Here is an 11,494-nt window from a genome sequence, read left to right on the forward strand (position 1 = left end):
TTTCTTTTGTTTACAATTTTCTCGGCACAAAAAATAAAATCAATTGGAAAATATAATAAATTAAACTGAAAGTATGGATATATCTGATTTATTAAACTTTAAACCGGAAAATTTACCGAAAAGGAAGAAAGATGATGATGATGACAACGATGGTAGATCTAGAGCATCAATGGAAAGCATGAAAAAACAAAGAATTGATGAGAAAATTCTGGAAATGGTAAATAATGCAGATGAAGATGAAGAGGAACAGCAAGTTTTGGATGAAAATGGCTTAAAAAGCTTGCATTATTGTTTGAACGACGAGTACTTAAGAACCAAGTGACAAGACTTAAATTTCAAGACCAGCCAGAAAAATTTATGGAATCTGAGATTGACGTACATGAAGTAATCCAGCAATTACAACCAATTGCAACATGTCCTGACTTATATCCACTAATGGTCTCATTAAATATGCTGTCAAGTATGTTAGAACTTTTGGCACATCCAAATACGGATATTGTTGCTATGATGATACAAATTTTGGATGAATTGACTGACGTTGATGTCTTGAATGAGAGCGAAGAAGGTGCTGAGAAGCTTATTAATTGTCTACAGGAACAAAAAATAACAAAATTACTTGTAAGCTGCTTAGATCGATTCGATGAGACGATAAAGGAAGAGAGCGATGCTGTGCACAATACATTTTCCATTTTTGAGAATCTAACGGAATACAAACCTGAAATGTGTGAGGAAATTGCAGAACAAGGACTACTTGCCTGGCTATTAAAACGTTTAAAGGTCAAGCAATATGATGCCAACAAACTATATTGCTCTGAAATTCTTTCAATTCTCTTACAAAACACTAATGAAAATCGAATTTTACTTGGCAAAATCGATGGAATCGATGTCCTGCTTCAACAGCTTGCTGTATATAAGAAACATGATCCAGTTGATGGCGACGAAGAGACAGAATACATGGAAAATATTTTTAACAGTTTATGCTCAAGTCTATTGGCTAAAGAGAATCGTGCAAATTTCTTAAAAGGTGAAGGATGTCAATTGATGAATTTAATGCTGAGAGAAAAGAAATTAAGCAGAAATGGTGCTCTAAAAGTACTCGATTATGCTTGTTCTGGACTGGATGGTAAAGAAAATTGTCAAAAACTCGTCGACATTCTTGGATTGAGAACCATTTTTCCACTTTTCATGAAAACTCCAAAGAAAAATAAAAGCAGATTACTGAGTTCTGAAGAGTACGAGGAACATTTGTGCTCAATCATTAGCAGGTAATTTTTTGATTTGTAACGGTTTCTGAAATTTTGAAAATTATAACATTTGAATGGTTTTGATTCAAAACATTTGTAACGTTTCAAATCTAATTTTCTTTCATTTCTTTACAGTCTGTTCAGGAACACAAAAGGAAGCCAGAAACAACGCGTTCTCTCTAAATTCGTTGAAAATGATTTTGAGAAAGTTGATCGATTGATGGAATTGCACTTAAAATATCTGGAAAAAGTCGAGTCTATTGATCGTAAAATTGAGATTGAGAGGAAGCAAAAACAACAGGATGATGAAGATGATGATGAGGATGATGTAGAGGAATCAAATTATTTGAAAAGACTTAGTGGTGGATTATTCACATTACAGTTAATTGACTACATCATTCTTGAAATCTCTGTATCATCTGATGGAGCTAAAATTAAGGAACGAATTCACAAGATATTAAATTTAAGAGGATCATCACTAAAAACGATTAAGGATATCATGAGAGAATATGTCGGAAATCTTGGAGATGCTCAAAGTGCCGAATGGCGTGAACAGGAGAAATCACATGTTTTAGGATTAATTAATAGATTTTAAGGTCATTCTAATACTTATTTCAATAAACGTTTCTCATTCAATAAACATAGAATTTAAAATTTATTTACTCATAGCAGGCGTTCCCCTGTTAGGCCTGTAAACAAGCGCGATAAACTGGAAGTGAAAAAATAAGAAACAGTTTAAAGTTACAACGAAAAAAAGTCATTAAAACAAGAAAATTTACAACAATGGGAGGCTGTAGATGTAGTTTCTATAAATGCACAAATAATACGACACTTGCAAAGGAGACAAACTCGATACATTCGCACTTTTTTCATTTTCCTATAAGAGATATGCAAAGATGTAGAACTTGGGCTGTTTACAGCAATAATATGGTATTTCTGTCACTGCCAATAGATAAATTAAAGAACAAGGTGATTTGTGACTTGCATTTTCCAGAAAGTAGCTTTATGAATTATACTAGAAGTAAACTTAATAAGACGACAGCCATCCCGACAATATTTATTAACGAGCATCGAGAAGAAGTCGATTTATTATCAGATCCAACGGATTGGGTGATTGAGAATAAAAATGCAATTACACCATCAAATTTTAAGGATACAAATACAGCGAAGATTGACATTGACGATTCACAAATTGATGTGGAAATGCCACAACCGAAAAAGATTAAAACGGAAGTACCTAAAGTTGGAGAAGTGAAAATTCTTAACAAATTAATATCTCCGCAAAACAACAAAGTCCTAACAATCAAACAGAAAATTAATAAACCTGAATCACCGTCAATTGTTAAAGTCACTCCAAAAATGCTCCCGACAGCTGTAAAAATCCAAAAGACTCCAGTCAAGATTGAGACATCGCATGCATTTCAAATTAAAAGGAGCGCTGAAAAACCGAAAGTATTTAAGGAGATCACACCGACAACATCCGCACAAACATCATTTAATGATAGCGATCCATCACAGGAAGCATATGAATTTGTCACAGTCCTTTCTGGCGATGAACAGACAAGTTTCGTTAATGAAACAACTTCAAGTCAGTTACAAGTAGCTAGTGATGAAATAAAGTCACTTCTAACACAAACATCTCAAGATGTTTTAGATATCAAGTCAATGCTCAGCACAAGCATAACCAAAATTCAAACGCCAGCCAAGAATGATAGTTCCAACATATCCCAGTCACAACTTAATAAAGTTCAATTATTTAACGGAATTAAACGATATTTATCACCTTCACTTATAGCACTATTGAGAATGGAACTGTTTAGCTGTCCAAATCGGGAGTATAAAAAGGATGAGAAAATAATTTGTGCTGAATTGCTTAAATTGGGTGATGAAACTTATGACTTTTTGAATGATGAATGGCGACTTAGACTTCCATCAAAGGACGAAGTAAAGTTATGGCAAAATGAGGAAATGACCGATGACGATGCGTGCTGAATTTTGTGTCTAATTTGCCATGTAATAATTTATCATTTTTCCGTTAAACTTATTTTTTGAAAATTTCTTTGACTTTAATTTGAAAATTAAAAATCCGTTAAATATTCAATAATAAATTCCGGAATTTCTGTAATCTTTTAACATTCAAAAAGATGTTTGTCTATAAAAACCGTGTCTATTTAAATATTAATATATGAAAATAAAATCTCATTTTATTACGATCATTAAATAGAGTTAATTTTTCTTGAAAAGGCACATTTATATTAAAATTTATATAAAATAGTCAACAGAATAGTAGTTTTTTGTTATAAGGCATCTAAAATTTGTGTAGTCATGTTAAGTTACGAGGTACAGAAACATGCAGAGTTAATTTTGTCTTTGGTCGCCAAAATGTTAAGAAAAATGTTTTTAAACTAAAATAATTATTTGCTACTTATTAAAATAACTACGAATATTACAGCAATTTTAAAGTTCTTCATAGAAAGCTACTTTGTGCCTCGTTGAACTTTTTATGGCCTTCTTTAAGGTTGAATACTTATTTTCACCAAGTCTCAGCTGTTCTGCATTAATTCTATCGAATTCAGATTCACTTATTTTCAGTAATTCAATCTCGCTTCGTAAACCTTTAAGTTGACTTTGAACTTGCTTGGATTTAGCCAAATATTCAATTCGTTCCTTTTCGATTTCTAGGGATATGTCACTAATATCATTTTCAGCTAAATCGTATGAATTTAATTCTAGTGCATCGTCATACATTTGTTCAGGATCTTCTAATGATTGAGAAGATAATGACAAAATACCATCTTGTGTTAATAACTGATGTATTGGGACGGATAGATTGGATAATTGTGGTGGTGGTGATGAGAGAGTTGCTCGCGATAAAAAAGTCAAAAGTTTCTCTTTTGCTTCTTTTTCAGCAATTCGAGCATTAATTAACTCATTTTTCAATCTTTCGGCTTCGGTTGCCTTCTTTTGTGACTCTTCAGCCATTCGTGCAGTCAATGTCTCGGCTTCTCGTGACTTCCTTTCGAGATGTAACTTTTCTTCTTCCGTTTTGAGAGCATAATTCTTTAGTCGAGCAATTTCCTGCTCAACATCCATTGCTTTCCTGTTTAATAACAGAGCTTCCTCTTCGGCAAGTCGATTTTTCTGCTCCAGTAATTCAGCAGCTTCTTCAGAACGTCTCTAAAAATTCCAAAATATATGAAATAATTCCAAAAAATTCCCAACGGTTTTCAAAAATTTGAATTTCTTTAAAAATTCTAGTTTAAATTTTTGAAAGTCGTTACTTTTTAAAAGTCATTTACCAAAGCTAGTTGTGCGTTTCTCATTTCTTCCTGCATGCCGATCAGACGTGCTTCTAACATGGATTTCTCACGTTCTGCTTGTTCCCTTAATTGCTTCTCCTTTGACAGTTTATTTCGTTCAATTTGTCGTCTTTGCTTCTCTTCCTTGGCTTGTGCTTTCATTTGCTGAATCTCAATTGTGTCTGGTTTTCGACGTCTCATAAATAGTTCATGATTTCCTATGCATAAATCCAATATCAGTTTGTTCATTCGGAGTTTTGTCGAGTAGAATATAAAATTAGGTGCTAAAAAATGATATGAGATCATTGATACAGTATGACTCATTAGGAATGGAATGTGATTCAAATTTACCTGCTTTGTCGATGGGTTTAATGGTAAATTTCTTGTCGTCAAAACTAATGTTTTTAATTTCACTCCATTGGAAGACGGTTCGTGGCTGAAGCTTATTCTCCTTTTCGTAAATATTCAAGCCTAAAGCTGTAATTCCCAGCCATAATTCAGAATTTTTCTTATTTTTAATTGGGAAATAGTTGACACCAAACATATCCAGGTCCTGTGCAATCTTAAGATACTCCATCTCAGCTTCATCTCTAAAATATTAATTATACTAATTATTATACTAAACTTGGATATTAAAAAGCTTACCGTGACATTTGCTTATGATCAGCATACCAAGTCTTAATTCTTTGTAGCCACATTTCTGGTGTCATGCTATATTGGTCAATAACTCGTTGTGGAAGTAAATCTTCATTTAATAAATCAACTCCATTCAGTTCATCATAGTCGCCGTACTTAGCTTGAACATAATATGAAGCAAGTAAGACACTAGCTTCTGGTGGACAATAATATTCCATTGAGAGAATTGCTTGTTTAATTTGTAGGAAGAACAGATGCTGTGTGATTTCTTGAATCAATTCTTCTTGTACATTTTCTGGGAAGTATTTAGCATAGAACATAAAGACACAAGATTCCTTAATGATATTCTGATCAATAACTTTCTTTTCCTTTTTTAACCAGCACACATTCCCTCTTGTATCTTCATATTGTAATCCAAAATACCATTCCTCTCTTAGACCAAATGTTCTGCATACTAAATCGAACAGCTCGCCACCTTAATTAATGAGATCAGAAAAATAGAACTGTGAATTATTTATGAATAACAAAAGACCTTACCTGTTGCATTATACTCTAGATTAAATTCTAATTGTGAATCTAAGCTGCATACTTTAACAGGAAAGCTTTTCTTTTTCTTCCTAAATGGAATCTACAGCATACATTTAAAGAAATTAAGAAAATAAACAAAGATTAGTCATTACAGCATAAATTTTTATGTTATAATTGTTGATATACTCACCATTCTTAAGTCAATCTTACTTGTGTTTCGCGAGAAAATTTTTGCTAACTTTAATTAACGGGAAAAGAGGAAAATTTAATTTAATTCATAAAATTAAAAGTTGCGAAAATTGAAAAATTTTATTGTGATGATCTGAACTGAGTAGACTTTTGCCCCTCGATATTTAGCAGAAATTTCAAAATTAAATTCGTCGTTATGTCATTTTGTACATTTCTTATTTTTTGGAAGTATTCTAGGAGAATACTAAGTTAAAGTTAGTAATTATCCAATTAGATTTTTGGAAATTTTGTTTCCACTCTCGAATTAACTGAGAATTCAGTTTTTCATCAAATGCGTTTTTGTCATTTAGAAACTTAACTTTGAGTGCCTTCATTACCTGCACATTTTGTAAACATTGAACATCGGAAATTCTTTATTAATTGAAAAACAGTCTGAAAGAGATGTCCATTCCTGACGGTAAGCATTTTATTATATTAAAAGGAATCTAAACAACAATTCTAACATAATTTAATTCATCAAATTTCAGAAGAACACATTATCAAGAGAAGATTGCAGATCGATGGAGAGGTAAACAAAATTTTTTCTCAAAATTATCAAATAACTTAATTAAAATGTAATTTTCAGGGTGTTGGAGACGATCGTAGAATAAATTTACTACTGAAAACCTTTATTAAATGGTGTCATGAAGATACCGTTGAGGATATATCAATGCCGCTGGCAACACAATTAGCATTAAGTGAATTTGCTATCCAAAAATCCGAATTATCAGAACAAATGATAGACGCCGAGTTGAAAAATTACAAAAAAGTATCTGATGTCATAGCCGAGAAAATTGATAGAGTTAAGGATGAAATTGAGGAGTCGAAGAAGCATTTAGTTACAGCAAAGGAAATCAGGCGCAATAAACTGGAATACTCAAGTCTAGCTAGGTTTATTAAGGAACAGCCAGATAGAAAAGAAATAATTAAGAAACACGAAGATTTGAAGGCAGAACTAGTTAAACAGAACGAAGAATATCAAAAAATTAACAAAGCTCTCGAAAATAAGCGTAAAGACTTTGCATGCTTTATGCTCATAGCCAATGAATTATTCCGTGATGCTGAAAAAAATGATAGTGAAGAGACTGGAGAGGAAACAATGGGAGACGATACAGAGGAAGACGACGAAGATAATATTGAAAGCATGATAATTGAATAAATCTTTGAATTAATATTATTTTATTTGTCTGCATTCATTCATAGTTATTTTCATTCACATTTTTTTTTTATAATAAAACCAAAAATATCCACTTAATTGAATTTCTCAAGAGGTACATATCAATCTGATTTTTCTTTTGCATAAATATAAAAATAATTTTTCACTAATTTTCTTTTCCTTCAAATCGAATGAAAAAAGAAGAATTTTCTTTGAATTTTTTCCGTTTAAACATAATTCATGATAGTTTTTTTTTTTTGTTTTTTTGAAATTATTAGATATATATATTTACAAATATTTTACTTTCTTTCTCATTAACAAAAATGAAAAAAAATTATTAAAAATCACCCTCGATTCTTCTCATCATCTTTTCTCTTCTTTTACTCATCTAATAAAGCTGAATATATTTCAGCCCAAAATTGGAAAGATTATTCGATTGTGCATCTTGGTTGAGAGCGGAATTAGCGGTGCTCTGTTATTAATTACTTGAAATCATGCCAATATGTGCTTAAGAAGCTCACAAATGTTTCACTTTTATGATCAAAACCATACAATTCCTTCAAAATAGCAACAATTGCATGGTTTAAATTTCAAAAATCCGTTAAATTTTCAGTTTTTCATAATCAAAACCATACAATTCCTCCAATAATAGAAAACAATTGTAAGGTTTCAAATTTAAAAATTTGTCAATTATTATTATAATTATCTTTATTATGGTCCGTTTTTAGAAATTTAAAGACCTATATCATTTCCAATAGTTTTTACAATGATTCATTTTCATTCATTTTTTAAAAAAGAGGAAAGAGAAAAACAGGACACTACGAGTTTTGGTGTGTGTATGTGTATCAGATTAAATTTTGTCATAAAGATTGATTTCCTTGATGTAATTTAGGATTTTATCTGTTTCTTTTTTATCATCTTTTTCAAGCAAAGTATATCTAATTTGGTGGTTGTCTATAGCTGTTTGGTAGTTGGTGCATTCAAATATATGTTGGACTGTTAGGGGGACATTACATGAGCATATTGGGGCTGAGGATTTTTCGATTAGATAAAGGTGTGTTAGTCTAGTATGTCCAAGTCTAAGTCTGGTTAAAATTGTCTGGTCTTTTCTGTTATATGAGTTAATGTTTGTCCATTTGGCAGTTGTTTTTTTAATGTTACCTAATTTGTTTCCATTCCTGATTTCCTTCTCCCATTCTTTTTGCCATTCATTCTGGGCTAGTTCTTTTATATGTTTAGTGATGTCACCAGTTAAGATTTTAAAGTTTGAATAAAGGTTTTGTTTTGTTGCTTCTTTTGCATGTCTGTCTGCTTCCTCGTTGCCTTTAATGCCTATGTGACTGGGAATCCACATTATTGTTGTTGTGTTGTTATGATCTCGTAGTTTGTCTTGTATTTGTTGTACAAGACTATTTTTATTTTGCGTGTTTTTTAATGCCTGTACAGCACTGAGAGAGTCTGTACATATGAGTACTTTGTCTTTATGTCGGTGTTGTAGAGCTTTTAAAATTCCGAATAATTCTGATGTATAGACTGTAGAATAATTATGGCACTTGTATTTATATGTTCCGTTTTCTGTTACTACTGCCGTTCCGTATCCGTGAATTGTTTTGGATCCGTCAGTGAATATTATTTCATATCCGTTGTTTCTGTATTTATGTGATTTTTCGTTGAATGTTCTACGTATGACTTCTGGTGGTGAATTATTTTTGTTAAATTGACACATGGTCATGTCAAATTTAAGGTATGATTTTCTCCAAGGTGGATATCTGTTGGGAAGTTGTTTATGGACTTTTGTGTCTTTGTCTATATTTAATCTTAGAAGTTCTTGTCTAATTACATATGATATTGGGGGATTTTTAATGTTTTGATATTTTGTGTCTTTGGAGTCATCTTCAAGGCTGGAGTGAATGATGTTGTTCTCATTGCTTTTAATTTTACATCCATATTTAATAAGCTGGATTTTTCTTTGTTGTTTAAGTGGAATCATTCCGGTTTCAACATATGTGCTTGTGTTTGGAGACGTTACAAAAGCTCCTATCGCATGCTTCAAACTTCTTGTGTGTATACTGTTAATTTTCTTTTCGTCCTTTTTTGTCAATTTTGTGAATATTAATGCTGAGTAGTTATGTACTGATGTCGTTAGTGCGGAGTGAATATTAAGTAAGATTTGTCTTTCTGCTCCATAAGTAGTGTGCGACAGCATTTTGATTAGGTTAATGTTCTTGACTGTCTTGTTGTACATTTGATTTATTTGTTCTGTCCATTTAAGCTTATTGTTGAGTATGATTCCTAGAAATTTAAAGTTTTTGACGATTTCAATGACTTGATTGTTGAGTTTGATTGTGGGAGTTTGAATGTTTTTTTGTTGTTGTGTCGTAAAATGCATAATTTTAGTTTTTTCAAGTGAAATTTCTAGTCCGTTGTTGTTCATATGCATGTTTGTGTTTGTTAATGTTTGTTGCAAGCTCCTTTCTATCGACTTGGTATCTTTTCCACTCTTGAAAAGTACTAAATCGTCTGCGTAAGCACAAAATTTGGTGTGGGAATCAATATGGCTCAGAACATCATCGAATACTATATTAAATAGTGTGCATGATAGCACTGAGCCTTGTGGGATCCCGTTAAACATTTTTCCAATGTCTGATTGAATGTTTCCCAGTTGTATGTTGAAGGTTCTGTGCTCTAAGAAGCTGGTGACGAAATTGATGATCCTGCCTTTAAATCCTAATTTGATCATGTTGCTTGTGACTTTGTGTGTCCAGACTCTGTCATAGGCGTTTTTTAGATCTATAAAGATTGCTGTTGTTTGTTCCTTTGATGCGAAACTTTTTTGAATGTTGTCGGTGAGGTAAATGATATTGTCTGTGGTACTTTTTCCTTTAGTAAAGCCCGACTGAAAGATGTTGAGTAATTTGTGGTTATCGATTGTCCATTGAATTCTTCTGTTGATTATTTTTTCCATTAGCTTGCATAGACAGCTAGTTAGTGCTATTGGTCGATAGCTTGTTGCTTGTCTAGGATCCTTTCCCGGTTTCTTGATGGGAATTATTAGAGAGTGTTTCCATGTTTTTGGAAGTCCTTCATTTAGTGATTTGTTGAACATAAATAATAATGTTTGTTTTCCTTCTTGAGTAAGATTTTTTATCATTTCATAATGAATTAAGTCTTGCCCTGGTGAAGTGTCTTTTGTGGTGGATAGACTTTCTTCAAGTTCTTTCATGGAGATGTTGTCATTGTATGGTTCATGATTTGTGTCGTCAGGTATTGGAATATTTGAGTTTGTCTGATCTTTGATGGATTTGAGCGTTGGGTTGAGATTTTCATCGCTGTAGATGTACTCGAAAGTGTTTTTTAATATGTTTGCAATTACTGTTTGATTTGTAGCATGTTGACCATTTTTGTCTATCATATTTCTGATTTGTGTGCTTATGTTTTTGCCATTTAGTGTTCTGACTTTATTGAAAATGTCCTTAATGTTTGCTTTATGATTAATTGTTGATGTAAATTTTCTCCAACTGTCAGTTTTGTTTTTTTGAATCAATTCCTTAATTTCAGTCGTAAGTCTTGAAATATTGTTTCGAGTGTCTGTGTTTAATGTATTTTTATAAAGCCGTATGTTCTTTTTTCTTTCTTTTATTTTGTTTTTGATGTCATCGTTCCAAAATGGCAGTTTATTTTTGCCTTTGAAGGTTTTTGTAATCGGGATAGACTTGTTAGCAGCATTGATGATCCTACGAGTGAAATCTCTTTCCATGTTGTTTATGTCGGATGTGTCTATGTTATCGAAGTTCAGGTTTCGTTGGTAATCATTCCAGTTTGCTTTCTTTATGTTGTATACCTGTCTTTTTGTATTTTCATAGTGATTGAGGGGGAAGGAAATCAGGATTGGAAAGTGGTCGCTTCCATGGAGGTCGTCTAGCACTGTCCAATCTATAAAATGAGATAAGTTTTGTGTACAAAGTGTTAGGTCTATTGATGTTAATCTTCCGTTGGAGTCTGCTAAGTGAGTTGGTTCTTTTTCGTTGATTAGAGTAAGGGCGAAATTTTCAATTAATTCTGATACGATAGTTCCTCTTCTATCAGTTTTATGTGAGCCCCAGAGAGAGTTATGGGCATTGAAATCCCCTGTAATGATAAAAGAATGTCCTAATTGTGAGATAAGTCCTTCAAGTTCGTCTTTTAGTGTCTGTATTGGTATTCTATGGTCTATGTAAATGTTGCAAAGAATAAAATTAAGAGGATATGTTAGATGCACAGCTATAGCTTGAAGATTTGTATTTAGATTGAAAGGTAAAGAATGAAAATTATTATTAATTAAAGTGAGCACACCTCCACTAGCTATAGTGTCCTGTGAACATTGTTTATTTTTTATGTATGATGTGTAGTTTTTTAAATTAATA

At 32.2% G+C, this 11,494-nt stretch overlaps 4 protein-coding genes across 4 annotated transcripts; 3 read left to right on the forward strand and 1 right to left on the reverse strand.

Annotated features, from left to right (window-relative positions):
* Position 1: 1 nt before the first annotated feature.
* Positions 2-1,885, forward strand: LOC139099178 (beta-catenin-like protein 1). The gene is given in 3 exon segments (XM_070651575.1): positions 2-269; positions 272-1,265; positions 1,380-1,885. Coding segments are annotated over 3 exon segments (1,650 nt in total). The 5' UTR covers positions 2-73; the 3' UTR covers positions 1,840-1,885.
* A 41-nt stretch (positions 1,886-1,926) lies between these two features.
* On the forward strand, positions 1,927-3,465 carry LOC139099180 (uncharacterized). Its single transcript, XM_070651577.1, has one exon. The coding sequence runs from the start codon at positions 2,028-2,030 to the stop codon at positions 3,234-3,236; it is 1,209 nt and encodes a 402-aa protein (XP_070507678.1). The 5' UTR covers positions 1,927-2,027; the 3' UTR covers positions 3,237-3,465.
* Mer (ezrin/radixin/moesin family protein merlin) lies at positions 3,451-6,039 on the reverse strand. Its single transcript, XM_070651574.1, has 6 exons — positions 5,898-6,039; positions 5,717-5,807; positions 5,189-5,654; positions 4,895-5,133; positions 4,544-4,827; positions 3,451-4,421 (listed from the first exon to the last, which is right to left on the reverse strand). Exons 1-6 carry the CDS (start codon positions 5,898-5,900, stop codon positions 3,702-3,704), a joined length of 1,803 nt encoding a protein of 600 aa, XP_070507675.1. The 5' UTR covers positions 5,901-6,039; the 3' UTR covers positions 3,451-3,701.
* Positions 6,040-6,279: 240 nt separating this feature from the next.
* thoc7 (THO complex 7) lies at positions 6,280-7,131 on the forward strand. The gene is made up of 3 exons (XM_070651564.1): positions 6,280-6,353; positions 6,424-6,464; positions 6,522-7,131. Exons 1-3 carry the CDS (start codon positions 6,338-6,340, stop codon positions 7,092-7,094), a joined length of 630 nt encoding a protein of 209 aa, XP_070507665.1. The 5' UTR covers positions 6,280-6,337; the 3' UTR covers positions 7,095-7,131.
* The last annotated feature ends 4,363 nt before the right edge of the window (positions 7,132-11,494 follow it).

The sequence above is a fragment of the Chironomus tepperi genome, unplaced genomic scaffold, assembly GCF_022539635.2.
Source record: "Chironomus tepperi strain 1889 unplaced genomic scaffold, CSIRO-AGI_Ctep_v1 contig_465, whole genome shotgun sequence".
Taxonomy (NCBI): domain Eukaryota; kingdom Metazoa; phylum Arthropoda; class Insecta; order Diptera; family Chironomidae; genus Chironomus; species Chironomus tepperi.

What these genes read in the sequence shown, in the direction of transcription:
- thoc7 (XM_070651564.1), top strand. An exon ending in GATTGCAGATCGATGGAGAG is followed by an intron (nt 6,465 to 6,521) that starts GTAAACAAAATT and finishes TGTAATTTTCAG; the next exon opens with GGTGTTGGAGACGATCGTAG.
- Mer (XM_070651574.1), bottom strand. An exon ending in GATCATAAGCAAATGTCACG is followed by an intron (nt 5,134 to 5,188) that starts GTAAGCTTTTTA and finishes TTAATATTTTAG; the next exon opens with AGATGAAGCTGAGATGGAGT. An exon ending in TAAACCCATCGACAAAGCAG is followed by an intron (nt 4,828 to 4,894) that starts GTAAATTTGAAT and finishes ATCATTTTTTAG; the next exon opens with CACCTAATTTTATATTCTAC.
- LOC139099180 (XM_070651577.1), top strand. Translation starts at nt 2,028, where the DNA reads ATGGGAGGCTGTAGATGTAGTTTCTATAAATGCACAAATAATACGACA.